Here is a 27,562-nt window from a genome sequence, read left to right as displayed (position 1 = left end):
CACTGCTTCTACCATGATTTTATAGCAAATATTAAATTTGTAAGAGAATGTTCTACAGCAGTTTAAATTTTTTAGGCCATTTAGCAGAATAAGTAGCTTCCAAAAGAATCCTACCACTTACCTCACTTTGGCTTCCATCTGTCAAGCCTCATCCCTGCAGGCCTGCCCGGTGCTTTACCCTCCCTCGTGCGGTGCCGAGCAGCAGGCTCCAGCAAGAGGACACTTCACAACTCTCCGCTTGGCCCTTCCAGGGGGTCATGTCAACCTGCACAGGAACTTCCCTCAAAAGCCATTTATCTGCTTTTATACTCCCCCTACAGAACCGAAAGTGTTCCTTTCCCCTCGTTATGTTCTTAGGAGAAGGAAGAATGACTGAGTTTTAATTATTCTCACCCTAGCTCTTGCTTAGAGACCCACTCAGCTGATTTTTACCCCAGGAATAAGAATCTAATAGGACCATAACTGTATTTGGTACACTGAATTAATTTAAAATTACTACGGAAAAGGAAAGTAACATTTACAGCGCACCTGCCAGCCGTGCTCCTCCCCTGAAGAGCCTTCCAGCACCCATGAGGCCGCCCGTTCTGTAACTGAAGGCTTAGCCAGGCCACAGAGGAGCAGGTGCCTCCAGACTGAGCTTCTGCAGAGACTGCCCTCATCACCTTTGTGTCCCGTTGGCCTGGCACAGAAATGTTAGTTGTTCCAATAAATACACCGAATGCAGAATATGAAGACATCCTGGTGCTTCCTTCATATTACTAACCCAGCTTGTGCCTCCACCTGTGTTAACGGTTCACAATGTGAAATACTGCAGGAAAAGGGGGGAAAGGCCTGCTGGAATTTTAGATAATCTTATGCAAAGGAAGCAGTTCTTTTCAACCAGGGTGATCTAGGGTTGTCACGCCAGGGAGGTGCATACAATGTGCAGGACAGCCCACCTACAACAACAAATTCTCCAGCCAAAAATGGATAGTGTGAGATTGAGAAAATGAGCTAAAGTAATCACTTGGATAATCGAAGTTATTATTACCCTAAATCCTTTAACAGATCGCCTACCTTAGTCTATGTCCTTCAGACTCAACTTTAAAAGAGAATACAGTTGCAATGTCCTCATTCCTCCAACATAAATGACAGACTCAACTATAAAAGAGAATACAATGTCCTCAATGTAAATGACAGAACATACAGTGAGGCTTGTAACAATCAAGGGGAAAGGAGGTACCACTAAAATCTATGTCTGTCTACAATCTGAATTAAATGAAAATACTGGGACTTCCCTCATGGCACAGTGGTTAAGAATCCACCTGCCAATGCAGGGGACACGGGTTCCATCCCTGGTCCGGGAAGATCCCACATGCCACAGGGCAACTAAGCCCGTGTGCCATAATTACTGAGCCCACGTGCCACAACTACTGAAGCCCACGCGCCTAGAGTCCATGCTCCGCAACAAGAAGCCCCCACACCACAACAAAGAGTAGCCCCCGCTCACCACAGCTAGAGAAAGCCCGTGAACAGCAAGGAAGACCCAACACAGCCAAAAATAAAATTAATTAACTTATTAAATAAATAAATATATTAAAGCACCCATTCCACCGGACGTCACTTACTCTCTGATGGGAACGAATCCTTGTTCTAAACCACTACTAAGGATATCTAAGAGAGTCTAATAATTATATTGTATCCAGAAGTAATTCGAAGTCTACTCACAGTGAAGCCAGATGGCAGCGCTCCACCATCCACTAGGGTCTTCAGCACTCTTCCCCGGCACCCGTTTTCAGCTCTAGCGAAGGAGATGAGCAGCTGCGTCAAGGCCAGTACAATACTTACTAGCTCTGAACTGTCAGGACACAAAAGACCAACAAGAGGGAGCTGGTTTCCAGAGTTTGGCTTTATTTTGCAGTACAGAAATCATGTGGAGCCATTGTGAGACAGACATCATTGAAGCAGAGGCTCGGTCAAATCAATACTGCGTTGCAGCAGCTTGGTCCGTTGAAGAAGCCACACCTGGGATACAAAAGCAGCTTCTACGTTTACCTGCTTTATGACAGGTTCTTTCCCCTCTGCTCTCATCAAATTTATTAGATTAAAACACCACACACAGGCTTCCTCCAAAATGACTCTCAAAGTCTGGAGTTTGGTTAGAATTGGAGGCCCACGTAAACCAAGCTTGTGGCTATGCTGCCTGGGCACTGTTGTAACACTTGATGTAAATGTAAAGGGGTGGGGAGGAGTGAGGGATGCTGTCCCCAACAATGGAACATTCGATTCCGTATCTCCTTCAGGTCAAGAGGACAGATGGCACGCAAACTGTACTGACACAGCTCTTGAGCAGCAGAAGCTCATAACTGCAAAGGCTACACTGATTAAAAGATACAAATACTGTATCAAGTTCTCTGTATCAGTATCACAATGTTTTAAAACTGATCCTTCACTAGAAAAAACAAGCCAGTATTGGTTAAATTGAACAGAATGTGGGAACCTGCCAATTCTGAAGAGCCACTCCATGAAAACAAGTTAACACATGATATTAGAAAGGGGAGGAATATGTACTGTACAGTGCTCCGCAATCTCTCAGCTTTGATTACAAAAGCAGGCCTTACAATATTGATTTCATACAATATGCATCATTTGTCAAATTTTAAGTTTGTCCTAATTAGATGATAACATGTACTGCTGTTAGTCTTCCCCATAGATGTCATTTTTCTTGCGCTTCATTTCCTCAAAGTCAAACTCGGATCCCATCATCCTCTTATAGATGTCCTTAATGTCATCACAGGTTGTCTCAAAGTGAGTTGTGGCATCATATGTACGGGATATAAAGATCTGGAAATGAAAGTCACAAAGACTTAAGACTATTTAGTGATGTCTCCCAATAAAGCCTGGTAATTACCCTTTTCAGATTGCCACTCACCTGGCTTTCTGTTCCCAAATCTTTTGGTACAAGGAGGTCACTGATGCTTACGAATCTGGAGGGGAAAAAGAATTAAGTAAGCAGGGAAGTTGACACGCCCACTCACTGCTTTGCCTGAAATTCAAAACCCAGGCTGGTAAGAGATGATGGCTGCTCTCATTGTTCTCATGGGGTTCTGCTCACCATGGAGCCAAAGGCAGTCCTGGGTTTGAGCTGCTATAAATGAACGCATCACTTACTTCTGCTCAATTGGTTCCAAGAGTTCCAGAGCTGGTCTGATTTCTTTCTCGGGCTCCTTGGTCTCCACGGTTGTGCTGGCGATGGCAATGTACTTGCCCTGTGCGGCCACATTGTGTGCAGAGGAGATCATGCAGACATAGATATCTGCAAGCAAGCAAAGCCACCTCACTGCCAGGGTCTTTAAACCTTGGGCCTGTGTGTGCACTCAGTTTCACCCATACTTCATTGAGGTGTGAGTTAAAATTACTTGGAACAGACTGGATCTTCTAAGCTTAAGTTCTATATGGAGACAAACAAGGTCATACATAAAATATACAAATATTCAGCAACTCTTAGCCTACTGGCGATAAAGGATTTATGTGGCAGTGAACGGTGGACGGGGAGATGACATTCTCTACCCAGATGTCACAGCTCACTGTGGAAACCTGTCTTCCTCTCTGAACCCTGCATTTAGAAAGGTTTTGAACAGCTAAGATAGGATTTATTTAACTATTGATTTCTCATTTTTTAAGCGATATAAAATTGCAAACACAATAAGCTATTCTTGAGTTGGCATAAGCTCATAATAATTCCATAGATTCTACCTGTCTGTACACCACTAAGTAACTACGTAATTTCCAATATAGAAGATAATTACTGGGCTCCCTTTACTCTTTTTACACTCTCCCTGATCCTGAGATCTACTTGGGAACCCTTGAAAGATTACTTTCGTCTGTGTCTCTTAGTTCTCATAATTTCTGTGATTTCGTTTCTTACATGGAAAAAAAAATTAAAAGCTTTAGGGCTTCTAACTGAAAGGAAGATGGGAAAAGCTAGTGGATGAAAGAAAACTGGTTAAAGCAAACAGATTAGGAATTACGATTTCAGAACTAAGTCCTGATCTTTTTTTTTTAATTTATTTATTATTTATTTTTGTCTGCGTTGGTTCTTCATTGCTGCACGCGGGCTTTCTCTATTTGTGGCGAGCCGGGGCTACTCTTCGTTGCAGTTCACAGGCTTCTCATTGTGGTGGCTTCTCTTGTGGCAGAGCACGGGCTCTAGGTGCGCGGGCTTCAGTAGTTGCGGAGCGTAGGCTCAGCAGTTGCGGCACGTAGGCTCAGCAGTTGCAGCTCACGGGCTCTAGAGCACAGGCTCAGTAGTTGTGGCACACGGGCTTAGTTGCTCCGTGACATGTGGGATCTTCCCAGACCAGGGACCAAACCCCTGTCCCCTGCATTGGCAGGCGGATTCTTAACCACTGTGCCACCAGGGAAGTCCTGCTAAGTCCTGATCTCAATCAGAGCAATCAAAGTTGTTTTCTAGCACATTGCTGACATCAAATACAAGTATTAACTTGACAAATCATGACATAAAAGCAGTGCTGTCATCAGCTCAAAGTAACAGTGAAATCAGGTCAACTAATAAGCATAAACCTCCACAAGCACAAATGTTCAAACCAGGCAAGACTGCCTGCTCATCCAGTCCAGCCTCTCAGTTCTACAGAAGAAACGGAGGCCCAAAGAGGGGGTACAAGTCCAAGGCGAGGCTCCTAGGCAAACGTTTCCATTTCAAAGTGGTGACTTAGGATCTCTATGAGCTAAAAGGTTTGGATACATCACACTTTATTTTCCGTATGTAAACTAAAGTCTCTTCACTATAATAGAGCAGATACAATTTGGAATTTCTACACACATCTGCTTATCTTCAAAACTGACCTGACTTCCGATTGACTTGGTTCTGTGGAATAATGATCTGGCAGGAGTTGGCATCGTTGGTGTTCTTGATGGGGTGGTTGAGGATGCAGATGACTCTGATCACCTGGCCCACTTTCTCGACTCGATCTTTCACGTAGCTGGGATCACAGATGAGCTGCTTACAGCGAGCGATCTGTAACAAAGCATTAAAGACTTTCTAATGGGTATAATGATGCCATCATTCTTGAACGTCGCCTGTTATCTTCATCAAGTTAACTGTAGATAATTAGTGAATTATAGATAACTATGAAAACTAGCTTTGCCAGGCTTCCCTGGTGGCGCAGTGGTTGAGAGTCCTCCTGCCGATGCAGGGCACATGGGTTCGTGCCCTGGTCCGGGGGGATCCCACGTGCCGAGGAGCGGCTGGGCCCGTGAGCCATGGCCGCTGAGCCTGCGCGTCCGGAGCCTGTGCTCCGCAACGGGAGAGGCCACAACAGTGAGAGGCCCGCGTACTGCAAAAAACAAAAAAAACAAAAAAACCTAGTTTTGCCGACAATCCCTATAAATTCTCCTGGAGCAAATTATAAATTCTAAATCTTATTGAAATATTAGGAAAAGTGTGTTGCACGGTTTTCAGACACATAAGTTTTAAAACTGGGCAGAAGAGGGTTCAAATCCTGGCTCTACCCAACCTCAAAGAGGTTGTTGTTAGGATTAAATGAAACAGTGTATTTAAGGAATGTCATTATATATGAATGGACCCAGTGAAAAGTAAATGGTCTATAAATAGTTCTTTCTAATATTAGAAACAGACCATAATCTCTCCTTTAAGACTATACTTACTATGTAAAACTTAAGTTGCAAGATAAATTATGTATTATTATATTATAGGCTTCCTCTTTATATCAAAGCCCTGAGATGTCCTAAGAGGAAGCAGTTGTCTGAAGCAAAGAAAAATGGAATGAATAAAAAGAACTTTGAGATATCAGATTAAGACGTTTATCTCTATTCCTGAACATCTATTATGTGTATGCTGGAAGCACAAGATAGTTACAGAAGACCTACAACAATAAAGGGTCAGATGGCCAGCTAGTGAATATATAGATTATATGGTCTGAACCCACAGAATACCATCAGGAATCCCAATTTTTTATTTATTTATTTTTTTTGCGGTACGTGGGCCTCTCACCGCTGCGGCCCCTCCCGCTGCGGAGCACAGGCTCCGGATGCTCAGGCCCAGCGGCCGCGGCTCACGGGCCCAGCCGCTCTGCGGCATGTGGGATCTTCCCAGATCGGGGCACGAACCCGTGTCCCCTGCATTGGCAGGCGGACCCTCAACCACTGCGCCACCAGGGAAGCCCCCAAAATATTTTTTTAAACATGGTTTCTCAGTTTCTTTTTTGAATGGTTCCATTTGTAAAAGTTGATGGTTCATGAAATATGGTCTGGCTTGCAGACCAACAGCAGTGGCACCATCTGAGAGCTTGCAAGAAAATGCAGACCCACCACAGACCTACTGAATGAGCAACGTGTACTTTGACAAAATTAACAATTTACATTCAATTCAAATTTGAAAAACACTGCTCAAAACTCCACCTGGCCAGTTCCCTGGCTAAACCCCAAATAAAATAATGTTAATAGTAATGATTATTAACATTATTAATATTTAATAATTTATTAATAATAAGTAGTAAAACAGTATTGGCCAAGCCCCAATTCAACCAATAAGTTATAAGTGGTACATATAAAGCTAAATTTAAATGAAAATTTGGGAGACAGGCACCAACCCACACTACATATATAATACTTACCATTTAGAGCTCATTCATAATTTCTGTTTTAGTCTAAGCAACAATCAACACAACAGAAAATATTAAACATTATCTATAATTAGTTTTCAGTCATTACGAATACCAAGTTACCATAAAGAAAACATACATGGTGTGAAATCTAGGATCGATGTCCATACCAAATTTAGTACTTATTAAACAATAAAGTTTTCTTTATGAGAATATTGATATTTCTTAAATTGTAAAAGCTACTTACCTCTCCTTCAGATTTTACACCAATCACTTTTCCATTTTGCATAATGATTTCTTCAATTGGTTTATTCAGCATGTAGGTACCTCCATAAATAGCACTTAGCCTAGCAAAGTATTTAAACTACAATTAGTAGTTATAATTATATCAATCAGTAATTTATAATTATTTCAACTACTAAAGTCTCCTTTCTTAGATTTTAATGAGTTACAGGAAACATGTATTTGTTCAGTTTCCTTCCAGAAGGCATTCGTTTAAGTCATAAAAGCATCAATTCTAAAACAGTCAAAACCATGTAATGATGTCTACACAATGATGTAGTTATGAATATCAAGTGCAAACAAACAAACCACACTGACCAGTAGTGGAAGAACAGCTTGTAAGTCTAATCCTCCTGCATATTAAAAATTAAGACTCTGAACAACCAAAAATCTATCAGGAAGCACACTGGACAGTGAGTAAAAGCAGGCAGAAACTAGACAAGAGACTTGAAGGAAGCAACTGGATGAGATCTTCATGTGGTTTGTATGGCTCTTCCCCTGACAGAATGATCTACCCAGTCCTTGTAACATGGGACAGCTAGAACAGAAGCAAAAAACCTGCAGTCTTACTGACTTAACGTGCCATAAGATAGAGTTTGGGGCTGTATGAGGAGATAAAAATTGTAGGAGAAAGTCTTCCAAAATGGGGAGCAACCAAATTATAAAATCTCTTCAAATCCTTAACTAACTCCAGAAATGCTTGTACACAGGAGAGAGACTCCAAGGAACCCAGCAAAAAGCAAAAGCTAAAAGGCAAAAAGACGTGAGGAGAAACTACAGCTACAGGCCTTAAGGACAAATAAGTTTGAAGTTTGAAACTGCCATATTAAAGGAACTTGGTACATACCTTGGGCTTTCCAATGAAACCCCAGAGGACCACACCTCACTAAGGATCCAGCCAAAGACAAAAGACCCCCCCACCTACAAAGTATAAAATCAAGTCTCCAAAAGTTCAAGGTGAACGGCCAATAATTTAAGTGCCAACTCAAAACTAAAATCAACACTCATCACAGAAAGAATCCAGCATCTCTACAATATACCAATCAGTATGTCCAATATACAATCAAAAATTACTGGACACATGGAAAAAAAGAAAATGGAAAAAAGTAAAGAGGAAGAACGATCAAAACAAACAGATGCCCAGATTACTGATGCTAAAATACGCAGGGAGTTAAATGCAGCTACTATGAATATGTACAAGGACAAACATCCTTGTTCAACGATCTATGTTCAAGAATGTTATAGGAGAGAAGTCAAGAGGGCGATGTGGGAAGACACGGAGTTAGCGTCTCCCCAGAACTAGGGCGGCTGCCAGGCACTGGTGGGGGACTCTGACCCCCAAGGAGACAGGAGGAACCCCATAATGAACGAGTAGGACGTAAGGGGACCGAGCGGGGAGGAGAAGTGGAGGCCAGACAAGATCAGCGCCCCTGAGGCTGGGGAGATCAGGAGAGGCAGGTGGGAGGGCGACTGCCCCACCTACTCGGGCACGGGGAGCCTGCTGAGCTCCCAAACTGGTTCCCCCACCTCCAAAGCACCATCCAGGCGGCATGTGTCCTGGGGGACACAGAAAGGAGGCCGAGGGGAGTACCTGAGAGGCAAGTGGGAGGGGCCCTCCAGAGGAGTGGGTGAGGAGCAGAGGGTTACCGTCACCCCGCGCACTCAGGCACGGGGAGCCTGCTGAGCTCCCAAGTGAGGTCCCCTGCCCTCTGAGACTAGGGGTGGGGGGCACGCCTGGGCCCCTTCTGTTCCTTGAGCCTAAGCCCCACCGCTCACAGCCCCCAGGGCCTTTTCCAGCTCTGTGGGTCCTGAGCATTGGCCCTGCCTACCACCCAAACCTCGCCCTTGCTTAGGCCCCGCTCTCCACAACCAAGGCCCTTACCCCCCCACCGCTTTTTTTTTTTTTTCCTTTTCCCTCCTCCTCTTTTTTACTATTGTGGTACTGATGTACCTTCTGGTTGTTGATTCATCTATATTTTTATTTTTACATTCTTTATAATACATCTGTTAGTTTCCTAGTCTAATTTTACTTTTTACTTTGTTATTCTTTTTTTTTTGCCACCCCACGCAGCTTCCAGGATCTTGATTCGTGAGCCTGTGGTTGGGTGGAAGCTCCTGTGGTGGGAGCTGTGAGTCTGAACCACTGGACTAACAGAGACCCTCAGGCCCCAGGGAATATTCACTGGAGTGAGGTCTCACAGAGTTCCTCATCTCAGCACCAAGACCCAGCTCTACCCAATAGCCTACAAACTCCAGTGTTGGAAGCCTCTGGCCAAACAACTAGTAAAACAGAAACACAATCCCACTCATAAAAAAAAAAAAGGGGGAGATAGCAAAAAAATATGTCACAGATGAAGAAGCAAGGTAAAAACCTACAAGACCAAATAAATAAAGAGGAAATAGGCAATCTACCTGAAAAGAATTCAGAGTATCGATAGTAAAGATGATCCAGAATCTCGGAAATAAAATGGAAGCACGGATTGAGAAAATACAAGAAATGTTTAACAAAGATCTAGAAGAACTAAAGAACAAACTAACAGCGGTGAACACCACCAATAACTGAAATGAAAAATACACTAGAAGGAATCAATAACAGAATAACTGAGGCAGAAGAACGAATAAGTGAGCTGGAAGATAGAATGGTGGAAATAACTGCTGAAGAGCAGAATAAAGAAAAAAGAAAAGAATTGAGGACAATCTCAGAGGCCTCTGGGACAACACTAAACGCACCAACATTCAAATTATAGGGGTCCCAGAAGAAGAGGAGAAACACAAGGGGTCTGAGAATATACTTGAAGAGATTATAGTGGAAAACTTCCCTAACATAGGAAAGGAAACAGTCATTCAAGTCCAGGAAGCACAGAGTCCCATACCGGATAAACCCTCAGAAAAACACACCAAGACACATATTAATCAAATGAACAAAAATTAAATTCAAAGAAAAAATATTAAAACCAGCAAGGGAAAAACAAAAAATAACATACACAGGAATCCATCCCCATAAGGTTATCAGCTGATTTTTCAGCAGAAACTCTGCAGGCCAGAAGGGAGTGGCAGGGTATACTTAAAGTGATGAAAGAGAAAAACCTACAACCAAGATTACTCGACCCAGCAAGGATCTCATCTAGATTTGATGGAGAAGTCAAAAGCTTTTCAGACTAGCAAAAGCTAAGAGAATTCAGCACCAGCAAACCAGCTTTACAACAAATGCTAAAGGAACTTCTCTAAGCGGGAAACAAAAGAGAAGAAAAAGACCCACAAAAACAAACCCAAAACAATTAAGAAAATGGTAACAGGAACATACATATCAATAATAACCTTGAATGTAAATGGATTAAATGCCCCAACCAAAAGACACAGACTGGCTGAATGGATACAAAAACAAGACCCATATATATGATGTCTATAAGAGACCCACTTCAGACCTAGGGACACATACAGACTGAAAGCGAAGGGATGGAAAAAGATATCCCATGCAAATGGAAATCAAAAGAAAGCTGGAGTAGCAATACTCGGTATCAGATAAAACAGACTTTAAAATAAAGACTGTTACAAGAGATAAGAAGGGACACTACTTAACGATCAAAGGATCAATCCAAGAAGAAGATATAACAATTATAAATGTTTATGCACCCAACATAGGAGCACCTCAATACATAAGGCAAATACTAACAACCATGAAAGGAGAAATTGACAGTAACACAACAACAGTAGGGGACTTTAACAACTCACGTACAAATGGACAGATCATCCAAAATGAAAATAAATAAGGAAACACAAGCTTTAAATAACACAACAGACCAGATAGACTTAATTGATATTTACAGAACATTCCATCCAAAAGTGGCAGAATACACTTTTCTTCTCAAGTGCACATGGAGCATTCTCCAGGAAAGATCACATCTTGGGTCACAAATCAAGCCATAGAAAATTTAAGAAAACTGAAATCGTATCAACCATCTTTTCTGACCACAATGCTACTGGAAATCAATTACAGGATAAAAACTGTAAAAAACACAAATACATGGAGGCTAAACAGTGCACTACTAAATAACCAAGAGATCACTGAAGAAATCAAAGAAGAAATAAAAAGACACATAGAAACGAATGACAACAAAAACACGATGACCCAAAACCTATGGGACGCAGCAAAGCAGTTCTAAGAGGGAAGTTTACAGCAATTCAATCTCACCTCAAGAAACAAGAAAAATCTCAACAATCTAACCCTACACTTAAAACAACTAGAGAAAGAAGAACAAAGAAAACCCAAAGTCAGTAGAAGGAAAGAAATCACAAAGATCAGAGCAGAAATAAATGAAATAGAGATGAAGAAAACAATAGCAAATATCAATAAAACTAAAAGCTGGTTCTTTGAGAGGATAAACAAAATTGATAAACCCTTAGCCAGACTCATCAAGAAAAAGAGGGAGAAGAGGCAAATCAATAAAATTAGAAATGAAAAAGGAGAAATCACACAACTGACACGGCAGAAATACAAAGGATTATAAGAGACTACTACAAACAACTATATTCCAATAAAATGGATAACCACTAAGACATGGACAAATTCTTGGAAAGGTACAGTTTTCCAAGACTGAACCAAGAAGAATTAGAAAATATAAACAGACCTATCACAAGTAATGAAATTGAAACCGTAATTAAAAATCTTCCAACAAACAAAAGTCCAGGACCAGGTGGATTCACAGGTGGATTCTATCAATCATTTAGAGAAGAGCTAACACTGATCCTTCTCAAACTCTTCCAAAAAATTGCAGATGGAGAAACACTCCCAAATTCATTCTACAAAGCCACCATCACCCTGATACCCAAACCAGAAAAAGATATCACAAAATTATAGACTAATATTACTGATGAACATAGATGCAAAAATCCTCAATAAAATACTAGCAAACAGAATCCAAAGGCACATTAAAAGGATCATACACCATGATCAAGTGGGATTTATCCCAAGGATGCAAGGATTCTTCAAGATACACAAATCAATCAAGGTGATACACAACATTAACAAATTAAGGAATAAAAACCATATGATCATCTCAATAGATTCAGAAAAAGCTTTGGACAAAATTCAACACCCATTTATGATTAAAAAAAAAAAACCTCTTGAGAAAATGGGCACAGAGGGAACCTACTTCGACATAATAAAGGCCATATATGACAAACCCTCAGCAAGCATGATACTCAATGGTGAAAAACTGAAAGCATTTCCACTAGGATCAGGAACATGACAAGGATATCCACTCTTGCCACTCTTATTCAACACAGTTTTGGAAGTCCAAGCCACAGCAATCAGAGAAGAAAAAGAAACAAAAGGAATACAAATTGGAAAAGAAGAAGTAAAACTGTCACTCTTTGCCAATGACATGATACTATACATAGAAAATCCTAAAGATGCCACCAGAAAACTATTAGAACTAATCAATGAATTTGGTATGGTTGCAGGATACAAAATTAATGCACAGAAATCTCTGGCATTCCTATACACCAACAACAAAAAATCAGAAAGAGAAATTAAGGAAACACTCCCATTTACCACTGCAACAAAAAGAATAAAATACCTAGGAATAAACCTGCCTAAGGAGGCGAAAGACTTGTACTCAGAAAACTATAAAACACTGATGAAAGAAATCAAAGATGACACAAACAGACGGAGAAACATACCATGTTCTTGGATTGGAACAACCAATATTGTGAAAATGACTCTACAACCCAAAGCAATCTACAGTTTCAATGCAATCACTATCAAACTACCAATGGCATTCTTCACAGAATTAGAGCAAAAAAAATCTTACAATTTATATGGAAACACAAAAGACCCCGAATAGCCAGAGAAATTGTGAGAAAGAAAACGGAGTTGGAGGAATCAGGCTCCCCGACCTCAAACTATACCACAAAGCTACAGTAATCTAGACAGTATGGTACTGGCACAAAAACAAATATAGATCAGTGGAACAGGATAGAATGACCAGAGATAAACCCACACACATATGGTCACCTTATCTTTGATAAAGGAGGCAAGAATATACAATGGAGAAAAGACAGCCTCTTCAATAAGTGGTGCTGGGAAAACTGGACAGCTACATGTAAAAGAAGGAAATTAGAACACTCCCTAACACCAAACACAAAAATAAACTCAAAATGGATTATAGACTTAAATGTAAGACCAGACACTATAAAACTTTCAGGGGAAAACATAGGAAAAACACTCTTTGACATAAACCACAGCAAGATCTTTTTTTGACCCATCTCCTAGAGTAACGGAAATAAAAACAAAAATAAACAAATGGGACTTAATTAACCTTAAAAGCTTTTGAACAGCAAAGGAAACCATAAACAAGAAAAAAAGACAACTCTCAGAATAGGAGAAAATATTTGCAAATGAAACAACAGACAAAGGATTAATCTCCAAAATATACAAATAGCTCGTGGAGCTCAATATCAAAAAAACAAACAATCCAGTGAAAAAATGGGCAAAAGACCTAAATAGACATTTCACCAAGGAAGACATACAGATGGCCAAGAGGCACATGAAAAGATGCTCAACATCACTAATTATTAGAGAAATGCAAATCAAAACTAAAATGAGGTATCACCTCACACCAGTCATAATGGCCATTATCAAAAAAGCTAGAAACAATAAATGCTGGAAAAGGTGTGGTGAAAAAGGAACCCTCCTACACTGTTGGTGGGAATGTAAATTGATACAACCACTATGGGAAACAGTATGGAGGTTCCTTAAAAAACTAAAAATAGAACTACCATATGACCCAGCAATCCCACCAATGGGCATATACCGTGAGAAAACCATAATTCAGAAAGAGACATGCACCATAATGTTCACTGCAGCACTATTTACAATAGCCAGGACATGGAACCAACTTAAATGTCCATCGACAGATGAATGGATAAAGAAAATGTGGCACATATATACAATGGAATATTACTCAGCCCTAAAAAGAAACGAAATTTGATTTATTTGTAGTGAGGTGGATGGACCCAGAGTCTGTCATACAGAGTGAAGTAAGTGAGAAAGAGAAAAACAAATACTGTATGCTAACACATATATATGGAATAAAATAAAAAAAAAGGTACTGATCTATCTAGCTGCAGGGCAGGAATAAAGAGGGAGACATAGAGAGTGGACTTGATGACATGGGGTCGGAGGGCAAAGCTGGGGTTAAGTGAGAGTAGCACTGACATATATACACTACCGAATGTAAAATAGTTAGCTGGTGGGAAGCAACAGCATAGCACAGGGAGATCGGCTCCGTGCTTTGCGTTGACCTAGAGGGGTGGGATAGGGAGGATGGGAGGGAGACTCAAGAGGGAGGGGATATGGGGACATGTGTATGCATATGGCTGATTTGCTTTGTTGTGCAAAAGAAACTAACACAGTATTGTGAAGCAATTATACTCCAATAAAGATTTTTTAAAAAGAACATTATATATTTGTGAAAGTCAAAATGAATAAGTAGAAAATCTCACAAAAAAAAAGAAAACTATATTTAAAAAATGGAAATTCTAGATCAATTGAAAAAATATTTTTTAAAAAATTAAAACTCACCGAATGTGATTAACAGCTTACTGAAAATAACAGAAAAAGGAACTAATGAACACGCATTACCTGATATGAAACATAAAGAGATAAAACAAAGAAAAAAATGAGCAGAGCCTCAGTGACCTATGGCAGCGGTCCCCAACCTTTTTGGCACCAGAGACCAGTTTCATGGAAGACAATGTTTCCACAGACCAGGGGCAGGGGGAGCGTGGGTAGAGTTTGTTCAAGTGGTAATGTGAGTGATGGGGGGGATGGTTCAGGCGGTAATGCAAGCAATGGGGAGCGGCAGATGTAGCTTCGCTCGCTCACCCACCAACCCCCTCTTGCTGTGCGGCCTGGTTCCTAACAGGCTGAGGACCTTTACCAGGGGTTGGAGACCCCTGAACTATGGCATAATACCAAGTATCTAACATACAAGCAATCGGTGTCCCAGAGGACAAGAGAGAAAATCGGACAGAATATCTGAAGAGGATAATGATTTTAAAATTCCCAGCTTGATCTAAAAAATTAACTTACACATCCAAGCAGTTCAGCAAAACCACACCTAGGCAAAACCTAGTTATACTTCCAAAAACACAAAGAAAATCTTGAAAGCAACCAGAAGAACAAAAAACAAACAAAAACACAGAAACAACTATTTATTACAGTTGACAGCTAACTTCTCATAAACAAAGCAGGCCACAAGTGAAGGGAACAACAGCTATAAAGTGCTGAATTTAAAAAAATCTTAAGCCAACAAAAGTCCTTCAAAAATGAGGGTGACGTAACACTTTCAGATAAACAAAAGCTGAGAGAAATCATCAACAGTAACTACAAGAATGCCAATGAAAAGCTGAAGAGAAATGACAACAGATGGAAACAAGGATTTATAAGAAAAAATGAATAGCACCAAAAATGGTAAAAATGTGGACAAATGATTACATTTTTCCTTCCCTTCATTTCTTTAAACTGTTTAATGCAGAAATTATAATGTATTGTGGGGTTTAATAAAGTATGTAGACATAAAATATAGGCAACAACAGCACAAAGGAGAATAGTAAATGGGATGAAATTGTTGCAAAGTTCTTACAGTTTACGTAAAGAAGGACAGTATTAACGCCAAATAACTGTGATAAATGAAGGATGATACTGTAATTTATGGAGTGAGCACTAAAAAATTAGAAATGAAAAGGCACAGCTAAAAATTAAGCAATTAAGATGAAAATATTTGATTAATTCCAAAAAAGGAAAGAGGAGCCTGGGGGGGAGTCAGGTGAAGGGGGGGGGAACAGCAAAACAACAGATCTAATCCCAACCATATCAATAATTATATTAAACATAAATGACTAAAAAATTCCATTAAAAGGCCAAGGTTGTCACATTGGATAAAAAAGCAATATTCAACTATATGCTGTCTGTAAGAGACTCACTTTAAATATAAAGACACAGAGGGTTTAAAAGAAAAAGGATAAAAAAAAATTGTTCAAACAGTAAACAAGTTGGTATGGTTATATTAGTATGAGATAAGGAAGACTTGGTGTAATCAGAAATTAGTGTCACCTAGTAAAAGAGCTTTAAATGTCTGAAGTACAAACTGACAGAACTAAAGTAGGAAACAGATAAATCCACAATCGTGGTAGAAGACCCTCTCTCAGCCACAGAACTAGAAAAAGAATCAGTAAGAATATACATTTGAACAACTCTATGAGCTACCTTTCTAAAACATGCATGCAGAATTCTTTCAAGGGCATATTCACTAAAACAGATCATATATTTGGCCATAAAGTATGCCTTAATTAATTTCAAAGACTGAAAATTTACAGCTTTGTTCTCTGACCATAATGGAATTAATTAGATGTCAGTACGGTATTTAGGGAAATCCTCAAATGTTTAGGAGTTAAACACTATACTTTCAAATAACCCAAGGGTCAAAGAAAAAAAAAATCATAGGAAATATAGGGTACCATATTAGATGGTACATATTTAGAGGGAAATTTAGACCTTCAAATGTTTATGTCAGAGAAGAAAAGTATAAAATCAATTATCTGTTTCAACCTTAAAAACTAAAAGAAAAAAAAAACCCAAATAAGTAAAAGGAAAATATTAAGATCAGAAATCAGTAAAATAAAAATAACTACAAAGGAAATTAACAAAGCTAAAAATTTGGCACTTTGAAAAGATTAATAAAATTGATGAAATCCCATCAAGAAAAGAGAAATTATAAACTATCCAACACAAGAATGAAGATGGGAACCTCACTAAAGATCCTATAGACATCAAAAACATAATAAAGAAATATTACAAACAACTTTTTGTCAAAAAGTTCAAGAACTTATTTGAAATAGTCAAATTCCTTGAAAAACACAGCTGAAAATAAGAAATAGTACATTTGAACAGCCTTATTTCTAGAAAAGAAAATGAATTAACACTCAAAAGCCTTCCCATAAAAAAAGTTCTACAGGCCCAGATGGCTTCATTGGTCAATTCTATCAAACCTTTAAGCACAATACCATTTTTCACAACCTCTTTCAGAAGACAGAGTAGGAGGAAATTCTTCCAACTCATGTTATGAGTCTATTAAGCCCTGATACAAAAAACCAGACAAGAATATTACAGGAATTATAAACCAGTATCTATCATGAACATAGGCACAAGAACTCATGTGTGAATGTACACATACAAACAGGCACACACAAACGCATACATACACACACATATATGCAAATTAAATCCATCAATAAATTAAAAGGAAAATACATCATGAATAAGTAGTGTCTGCTCTAAGAATGCAAGGTTAATTTAATATCCAAAAATCAATCTATAAAATTCACAATAGCATAAAGAAAATCTGCATTATTAACTCAATGTCAATACCCATTCATAATAAAAATTCTCAGCAAGCTATGAAAATGGAATTTAATCTGACAAAACTGCCTATTAAAAAAAATACAGAAAACATGTTTAATAATAAAATATTGAAAACATTCCCCCGAAGGCTGGAAACAAAGCAAGAATGTCCATCTTCACCGCTTCTATTCCTCATTCTTCTGGAAGTACTAGCCAGTTCATAAAGTTAAGAGGGTAAAAACACAAAGGTTGTATAGGAAGAAGCTAATCTCTCTATTCACTGATGATGTAACTGTGTACAAGGAAAATTCTAAGAAATCTATAAAACTAACAAAATAAGTGCAAGGTCACAGGAAGTACAAAAATCAATTGTACTTCTGTATATAAGCAGCAAACAACATTAAATAAAATTGAAACTTTCATTAACAGCAGCATCAAAATAACATATAATACTTATGAATAAGTTTGAACCAAAAAAGTGCTGGATCTCTACAATGAAAGCTACAAAATATTGCTGAACCAAAGAAAGCCTAAATACATGGTGAGAGACAGCGTTCACGGACTGGAAAACTCAATGTTATTAAGATAATTCTCTCCCAAATGGATCTATAGGTTTAACTCAATCCCAACTAAAATCACACCAAATATTTTTTTCAAGACATTGACACCTTGTTCTAAAATCTATGTAGAAATGCAAAGGACCTAGAATAGACAAACCAATTTTGAAAAAGAACAAAGTTGAAGGATTTATATTACCTGATTTCAAGACTTACTATAAAAAACCATAATAATCAGGATGGTGTAGTAATCGAACAGGAAAAATAAATAGATCATTGGAACAAAATAGACATGTGTATATGGCCAGCTGATTTTTCACAAAGGCACCAAGACAACTTTACAACAAATGGTGCTAGAACAACTAAATATCAGTACAGAAAAAAGTGAACCTCAAGCCTCACCTCACACACCAACATGATTTCAGGATGAATCAGAGATTTAAACACAAAGCTAAAACTATAAAGCTTCTAGAAAAAGACATAGGAGAGTATCTTTGTGCTCCTGAGGTAGGCAAAGCTTCTTAGGAACCAAAAAATACTAAACATTATTAAAAAAAAAAAAAACCCTTTGGTATATTAGCAAAATTTAAAACTTCTGCTTATCAGAAGATAAGCCACAGACTAAGAGAAACATTTATAATACATATACTGACAGAAGACTAAAAGACAGCCCAATCTTTAAAAATGTGCAAAAGAAATGAACACTCACACCACAAAATTATACAAAACAAGCTCATGAAAAGGTCATCAACATTAGTCCTCAGGAAATGTAAATTAAAACCATAATGAGATAGCATTTCACACCTACTTGGGTCGTTAAAATTAAGAAGACTGACAATACTAAAGGTTGGCAGGTATGTGGAGCAACCACAACTCTCACACGCTGCTAAGTCAATGTAAAATGGTACAACCACTCTGGAAAGTTGTTGGGCAGTATTATCAAGTTAAACATATACTTGCCATGTTAGCCAGCAATTCCACTCCTGGTTATGTACCCAAAAGAATGACAACTGATGTCCATACACACTTTTACACAAAAGTTCATAGTAGCTTCATTCATAATACCCCAAAACGTTTTGAAAACTACCCAGATGTCCATCAACAGGACAATGTGGTATAGTCACATAATTCACATAATGAAACATTACTCAGTACTTTTTAAATGAATTAACAGCATGTGCATCAACATGGCTGAATCTCAAAAATATTGTTAAGCAAAAGCCAGATAAAAATGAGAACATAGGGACTTCCCTGGTGGCGCAGTACTTAAGAATCCACCTGCCAATGCAGGGGACACGGGTTCCATCCCTGGTCCTGGAAGATCCCACATGCCGCAGAGCAACTAAGCCTGTCCGCCACAGCTACCGAGCCTGTGCTCTGGAGCCCATGAGCCACAACTACTGAGCCCGCGTGCCACGACTACTGAAGCCCGCACGCCTAGAGCCCATGCTCCGCAACAAGAGAAGTCACCGCAATGAGAAGCCCGTGCACCACAATGAAGAGTAGCCCCCGCTCACCGCAACTAGAGAAAGCCTGTGCGCAGCAACAAAGACCCAAGACAGCCAAAAATAAATAAATAAATAAATAAATTTAAAATTAAGTACATATTATTCCCTTTATATAATAAAACTTCAAAAACAGGCAAAAGTGTTCTATGATGATAGGAATCACAAGTGTAGTTGTTACAGTGCAGGGATGGTGGTGATTATGAGGGGATACAAGGGAACTTCTGGAGTAAGGAAAATTTCTACATCTAGATTGGAGTTTTGGTTACAAAGGTCTATATATATGTCCAACTAATTTTTTTTTAACCACAGATCTGTGGTTTCACTGTACATAAATTTTACTTCAATAAAAACAAAAAGCACCTCACTACTCACAGACAAATCTTGTCTCATTATTCACAACCACAACCATATCATAAACTACCGTTCAAGGCGAGGTTCAGGATCAGTGAGGTTTTAGCGCAAAGATTAAACATGGGCTCTCACCGTGCAAATCCTTGTGGCAGTTCTCCAAGGCCGTAGAGTGGATAAAGGTATGGGCTTTTGCCATATCTTGCCAAAGACTCACTGTAAAGTTTAATCCTATTAATGGTTTCACAACATGGTTGATCTAAATAGCTAGACAAAAGGAAATGACCATTAGAAAAGGGCTTTGGTTTGCATTCTTATATTCAATTTAAAATCTTTTTCTGAATGGATTTTAATTCAACATCTCCATATTTTACTTAAAAGGCTCTAACTCTAATGTGCAGTTAGAACTTCTTCTTTAGTAGTATAATAGAGCTATATATTTGTTTTGTTAGAATTTCCACTCTGCAGAATTGGGAAATTCAGTGAAGAATTCCAAGAAAAATGTAAATCTAAAAACCCAAAAACTTACTCATCAGTTCTGTAAAGTGCCAGGGCATGACCAGTAAAATCTATAACATCTTGGCCCAGGTCAAATTTCTTATACACCTCTCGCATTGCCGTCTTCTTAGGATCAATGCCCTCAAAAGTTCTAGGATCATTCTCATCAAAGTTGGCAACATACACCAGGAATTTTCTGAATCGACGTTTTTCAAACAGCCCCATTAGGCCTAAAAAAGAATTTTTCAAAAAGCACACACTCACAATAGGACACTGAGGAAAAGAAAATGTGAAAATAAAGTTTAAATATTTTATGTTATCTGAGGCTCTTCTAAGGCAATGTGCAGTTTAAAATATGGGAGTTTGGACATTGCTTTAAAATAAACTGACAGTTTCATAACACTTTAAACTGTCATAATTACAATAGATCAGCTATTAAGCCTTCAATTTTACACTACAATTACAAGTAATTATAACCAGTAATTAATTAAATGCAATATGTATAATTATACCTCTTATTAGGTACAAGATAAATAAGACTTTGAAAAACTATTATTCATGAAGGCATCTATCTGAATGTTTTTTTTGACAACTCTGATCTGTACTCCAGCAACTGCCTAAAATTCTCAATGCACTTCATTTTTTTTTCTTTTTCTGTATGCTAAGATACACTCTGGTATTTAATGGAAAAGCAGCTTAGATACCAAGAACAATCTGACCTCAAAGAAATTTAGATGCTGGTTATGCTGCCAGTCACTTTAATGAAGTCTTAGATAAGCAGTTCACTGCTTTTTACACTAAAAAGTAGATCAGGAGAAAGCTATGAACTACCACCTAAGAAACCCTCAGTTCTTCCTACTAGTCAGGATCCCTACTACCGTAGATAGCTGGTAGAAAGACAAAGTCAAAGGAAAAGAAAATTTTCTGGTTCCATCTATCTCCTTCTTCCTCTTTCTTAAACCATACCGCTACTTTAAAAACAACTATAGCTTTAAAAATAAATGCTTAACCATTTCTTTTATATCTGTTGACAGCTGAATATTTTGATATTTTAAACATTATTTCCCCCAAGACTATAGCTGAAATCAACAAAACTGAAAATTAAAATGATCATGGGGCTATTCATGATAGCTGACTACATTTAACTTTTTAAATTAATATTTACAACCTAGCTTTAAAAAAATGGACAGACTGCATACACAGTAAAAGCATAAGGCTAAAAAGAACTATTCTATTACCACACAGCCCCCTACTTAAGACACAAGTGTAGTTTCAGGGGAAGGTGTAGCACAGACAAAGGAAACACGAGGCATCACTGCAAACGCACTTACAACGTGGGGGTCACTCTGGTGGACACTGCCTGGTGGAACCTAAAGCTTTTACCAACAGTTTATTGTTGAGTTATTGCATAACTTCTCTTAAAATAAAAATAAAAATCTACTGTGTATTCTTAAATTCCCCACTCTTTCCCTCTTTTCATCTCCCTCCCTCCTCCAAGCCTTGAGCCTGACAGGGACACTCTACCAGCACAGTGGACTCCTGTCTCCCAGCACAGAGGAGCTGCTCTAAGCTGCTCCTCCATCCCTTTATGTCGGAACCAGATACTAGTGCAATTACCAACATGTGAGAGACCCGGTGCTCATTCTGAAAAAGTCCTAATTTAACGAATTCAAATATTATTTCCTACCACGTAATTTTTATAACAGCTACTTCTATATGACGATGCCTTCCCTGGTCACCCTATTTAAACTAGTAGCCCCACCCTCACTCTCTCCTTTCATCTCCATATCCATCTGATACGCTTTTATATCAGATTATATCACCATCTGAAATGCTTCTCCTTATTTATCTATAGCCAGTCTCCCACTAATGGAAGCTCCAATAGGGAAAGCATTTTTGTTTACTTTTTTCCTTCTGTTGCACCCTCCCTACCCCCAAACCTAGAAGGGTACCTGGCATATAGCAAGTGCTCAATAAATATTCAATCCATATAATTAACATCTGATGGGACTGAATATAAAAGAAGTTGACTTATTCATATACTGGACATACAATATATAAAGAAAATACTCAAATTATATGAGAAAAGGACTAGAAAAAATCTTTTTCACAATTAGTCCATTGAGTTGTACCTTCACTCATTTCAAATGGTTTTACTTTTCCTACATTCACTTGCACACTGAGGGTTACTTACCAAAAAAGACACTTATGTCAAGACTTTTAAAACAGAATAAAGCTACAAAATCCAGAGCAGTTTCCATAAGAGAACAGAAAAAAGCATTCCAATTAACTAACAGGCATAAGATTTGACAAGTGAATAAAAAAATAAAAAACAGAAAAATCAGAGTAGAATTAACGTCACAAGAAAAGCGCTAAAACATGGCACACAACATGTCATTCCGACAGTGGACCTAAACAGCCTCACCCCAGTTCACAGCTGGGCTTTGCAGCAGGCACACCAACTCCTGACAGCCACAAGCCCTGAGATGTCAAAGGTGCTCCCGACAAACAGATGCCTCACGGCGTTAAGAGTGAGAACAAACAAGCAAGCTAAAGATTCAACCGAGGATACAAGATTTTGCTGGGCACGTTTCAAAGCTATTCATGAAAATGTCTCAAACTTCTCTGAACATAGTACCTGTGTTCAACATTACTCTACAGGCCAAATATACTTCTCATTTATTTGACTAAAATAACATTTGACCAATGAACAAATATTTATTGGAACCTTGAGATTTTAGCTGGCACCATGACCTACCACAAGAACCAACAGTATATACAGCTCCTAAAAAAGCCAATGTAAACTTAGGCTACATTAATAGAAATATATTGTCCTAGGAAAGTAAAAGTCCCAAGGACACTGAGTGGGCAGACAACACTTGGAGTATCAGGTCTGGTCTGGCTCTAATTCTATTATATATAAGATAATCTTGGCAAATCAGAGAATTTCCAAAGAAAAGTGGCCAAGAGACCTAGACGGCATATTATATGAGAAACAACCACAGGAACTGGAAATATGTAGCACAGAGAAAAAAGGAATTCCAGTGTACGTGACAGTTGTTAAAATATCTGAGAAGCTACATTTATATACTAGATAGTTCAGCGGTTAAGAGCGTGGGGTTCTTGAGTCTGACAAATCTGGCTTCAAACTAGTTTTACTAGTCATGAACTATGCTACTTTGGGCTCTTTCACACCTGTATACCTTGGTGTTCCCATCTGTCAATATAGATAATAGCACCATGTCTCAAGAGGGTTGTAGTGAAGGACTATATAAAATAAACTTAGACTATACACATAAAATAATTAGTACATAAATGCCTGCACATAATGTTCAAAAACGTCAGCTATTATTAGAAGCATAAAATAATTTGTTTTTATTTATCTTTCTCTTGAACTTCCCACCCTCTACACTTTTCCTACCCCATTCATTCATTCTGCCTAGAATTGTCCTGCCTGCCATTCCAACTTCAAAATCCTATCCATTAATGTAAAAATAGTTGCTGATAAAGTAGTGATTGGTAAAAATTCATGAAACTGTATACTATAATAGGTAAATCCTAGTGTATGTAAATTAAACCTCAATAAATCTAACCTTAAAAATACATACATTAATATATTTGCTTATTTTTGCAAAAAGAAACATGAGGGTAAATCAGAAATAAGTAAAACTGACCACCTATCAGGGTGGAAAGAATGGAGTGGCAAAGATAAGACTCTAAATATACCTTTTAATATAATTTTGACTTTCAAGTCATGTAAATATTTTATATATTTGAAAACATTAAATCAAAAACAGAAACAAACTGTTAAGTCCTTCAATTTTTAAATGAAGGAAGTGGTTGAAGCTATTAATATAGATAAAAGCTCAAAGAGAGAATAAAAATTTTAAATTAAAAAACCACCAACTTTAGAAGAGTTCTACTCAAACTGCTGAACACTTATTTCTATGAAAACACTTTATTTAAATTAGACGCACTGTCACTGAAAAGACTTTAAATGATTTCTAACCCATGATCACATCACGGACTCCCCTCCATTCAATCCGAAGCCATTCCTTCCCTTACCCAACTGTCACTCCCAACCTGGCCGCAATTCTTAGTGCTATTTTTTACTTTCTGGCTTTAGTGTTTTTCAACGTTTTATGCCCAATATTTTCTCCCCTAATAGCAAGAAGTAAATAAATGGAGTTAGAAAAACTGCCAAAATAACTTAAACTAGGTTTTTAGGTGAGAAATTTTTATTTTTATTTTTTGGCTGCGCTGGGTCTTCATTGCTGTGCGCGGGCTTTCTCCAGTTGTGGCGAGTGGGGGCTACTCTTCGTTGCGGTGAGTGGGCATCTCATTGTGGTGGCTTCTCTTGCTGCGGAGCACGGGCTGTAGGCGTGCGGGCTTCAGTAGTTGTGGCTCATGGGCTTCAGTAGTCATGGCTCATGGGCTCTAGAGCGCAGGCTCAGTAGCTGTGGTGCATGGGCTTAGCTGTTCCGCGGCATGTGGGATCTTTCCGGACCAGGGCTCGAACCCGTGTCCCCTGCATTGGCAGGCAGATTCTTAACCGCTGCGCCACCAGGGACGACCCCTAGGTGAGAAATCTTTTCCAATCTTAATGCCAGAATAATTACTGGAGAATTTACTGACACTCTTCCTATTCTCCCAATGCAAACCTTTCCCTTCTTGAACTCCTACAGCACCTACAAAACTTATCTACCCTTTAGTTATACAAACTTATCCTTCCTTAAACTGCTCTGCATGGCAACAAAAACACCTTAAAGGATGGAAGGTCTTTTCTCGGGGTGTTTGCTATTTAAAAGACTCAGAATAAAACATGTTAAGCAGAAATCTTTGATGAGCCAGTAGAGGAAATAATTTGGGGCAGAAAACAAAATCACTCCATAGTCACTGGGAATACCTAGAAACAGAGATGCTGGAGAATGACACCAGCACCACTTAGAGGATGAGTTCCACCAGAACAGCATGTTGGATAGAGTAGCAAAGGAGGTCAGCGTAGATGGGTGATGAAGTACACGGACTGTGCAGCAGTCCCACCAGGGTTTCAATGCCGTCCTGCCACTCATTACCTATGTGATTTTGGGCCTGAGTTTCCTCATCTATAAAACGGAAAGCCTACCTCACAAAGGGCTTCACAAGTCAAGTAAGAAAGCAAATGTGAAGTGTCTCCCACAGAGCCTAGCACAGGAAACAATCCAAGAGACAGTGACTCTCAAGAATTATTAATCTGAAAAGAGTATACTAGACCTAGGAAGGCTCAGCTTCACCAGCAACAGGCTCCACGACATAAAACCTCTCCAGGCTTCAGAAGGGCAGGAATTTGTGAACATCTTGTTTACTGAAGTACTCTCAACTGCCTAGAACAGTGTCTGGCACATAACAGACACCCAATAAATCTTTGTTGACTGGATGAGTGGGTGGATGACTAATGCAGGGGACCTTAAATTTTATCTCTAAGATCCCTTTACGTTATAAAATCTTAATATTCTGAGAAAATAAAATAGAATTACTTACTAGATGCCAGGGCTTCTGCTTCAGTGGAAGGAACCTTGTAGATTTTTCCTCCCTTATAAACAAAGCTCCCTTCAGTCACTTTGAAATCCAGATAGCGAGTGACCTCTGTAAAAAGCAGCATCTTAACCAGCTGACCTGTAAGAGTCACATAATTCAAACTGTTACTTAAATCTTACTACTTTCAAAAATCAGCAGAAATAGGGGCTTCCCTGGTGGCGCAGTGGTTGAGAGTCCGCCTGCCAATGCAGGGGACACGGGTTCGTGCCCGAGTCCGGGAAGATCCCACATGCCACGGGGCGGCTAGGCCCGTAAGCCATGGCCGTTGAGCCTGCGCATCCGGAGCCTGTGCTCTGCAATGGGAGAGGCCACAACAGTGAGAGGCCCGCATATCGCAAAAAAAAAAAAAAAAAAAAAAAAAACCAGCAGAAATAAAAGTACATTTACTAATACTAATGGCTTTCCAATTTTTTCTTAACACCATCCAGTAACTCCTAGAAAAGTCTCCAAAGCCATATTTTAAATAGGACAATCAGAATGCAGACCCATTGTTTAGCATATTTAGACTTTTTTTAAATGTTACCACTTCAAGGTTAATAACTTCAACATGCTTTTGTAAAAGTTATACAATAATTATTAGAAGTATGAGGTTTAGAATTATAGTACTACTACAAATGGGTTTGGGTTTCTTTAAAGTTCCTACTGTATTTTTTTTTTTCCTTTTTCTTTTGCAGTACGCGGGCCTCTCACTGTTGTGGCCTCTTCCATTGCGGAGCACAGGCTCCGGACACGCAGGCTCAATGGCCATGGCCCACGGGGCCAGCCGCTCCGCGGCATGTGGGATCTTCCCGGACCGGGGCACAAACCCGTGTCCCCTGCATTGGCAGGCGGACTCTCAACCACTGCACCACCAGGGAAGCCCCCCAACTGTATTTTAAAGAGAGACAACTCACAGGCAAAATTTCCCAGGAATTTGTGCTTTTCAGTTTCTAAGTCAATTTATATTTATTAAAATGAATACTAGTTTTGGGTCAAGAAAAAGCTAGGATAAACCAAAGAAATTTTGGTATACTAAAAATTGTAGACTTCTTTGAGAAACCAAACAAAATTATTTTAAAGTTCATTTGAAAGGATAAACATACAAGGACAATCAAAAAAAAATTCTTTTTGAGAACAAGAAATAGAGTAATAAGGAGATCTTTATGCAGCCAAATGTTTCAGTATACTGTACATTAACTAGTCCATAAATCGGTGAAAAATAGAGACCCGTGTAAAATAATTTAATATATGATGAAAGTTTTCTAATCAAAGTGGAAAAGATAAATGATGTTGAGGAACAACTGATTAGCCATTTTGAAAAAATAAATTTCTATCTCTACTTCTCAAACAACAGGGTAATAAAATAAATTTATTCATGTTAAGATAGATGAACCTTGGGAGACTGGGACTGACATAAACACACTACTATATATAAAATAGATAACTAATAAGGACCTACTCTATAGCACAGGGAACTCTACTCAATACTCTGTAATGGCCTATATGGGAAAACAATCTAAAAAAGTGATATATGTGTATGTATAACTAATTCACTTCGCTGTACACCTGAAACTAACACAACATTGTAAATCTACTCCAATAAAAATTTTTTAAGAATAAAATTGTGGGCTTCCCTGGTGGCGCAGTGGTTGAGAGTCCGCCTGCCGATGCAGGGGACACGGGTTCGTGCCCCTATCCCGGAAGATCCCACATGCCGCGCAGCGGCTGGGCCCGCGAGCCATGGCCGTGGAGCCTGTGTGTCCGGAGCCTGTGCTCCGCAACGGG

At 38.9% G+C, this 27,562-nt stretch overlaps 1 protein-coding gene across 1 annotated transcript in view; it reads right to left on the bottom strand.

The window, feature by feature from the left end:
• Window positions 1-1,870: 1,870 nt before the first annotated feature.
• GDI2 (GDP dissociation inhibitor 2) overlaps window positions 1,871-27,562 on the bottom strand; it is a 45,805-nt gene continuing 20,113 nt past the window's right edge. The window contains exons 4-11 of the mRNA XM_081229224.1: window positions 25,742-25,876; window positions 20,253-20,451; window positions 19,859-19,990; window positions 6,871-6,970; window positions 4,846-5,017; window positions 3,151-3,295; window positions 2,912-2,966; window positions 1,871-2,823 (exon numbers count right to left, since the gene is read on the bottom strand). Of these exons, the coding sequence (XP_081085350.1) occupies window positions 2,677-2,823; window positions 2,912-2,966; window positions 3,151-3,295; window positions 4,846-5,017; window positions 6,871-6,970; window positions 19,859-19,990; window positions 20,253-20,451; window positions 25,742-25,876 (1,085 nt within the window). The 3' untranslated portion in view covers window positions 1,871-2,676. The remainder of the gene's footprint in view (window positions 2,824-2,911; window positions 2,967-3,150; window positions 3,296-4,845; window positions 5,018-6,870; window positions 6,971-19,858; window positions 19,991-20,252; window positions 20,452-25,741; window positions 25,877-27,562) is intronic.

This window comes from Mesoplodon bidens, assembly GCF_964165515.1.
Source record: "Mesoplodon bidens genome assembly, chromosome: 3".
Classification (NCBI taxonomy): Eukaryota; Metazoa; Chordata; class Mammalia; order Artiodactyla; family Ziphiidae; genus Mesoplodon; species Mesoplodon bidens.
The sequence above is the reverse complement of the archived record's forward strand: the minus strand, read 5'-3'. Positions and strand labels throughout refer to the sequence as shown.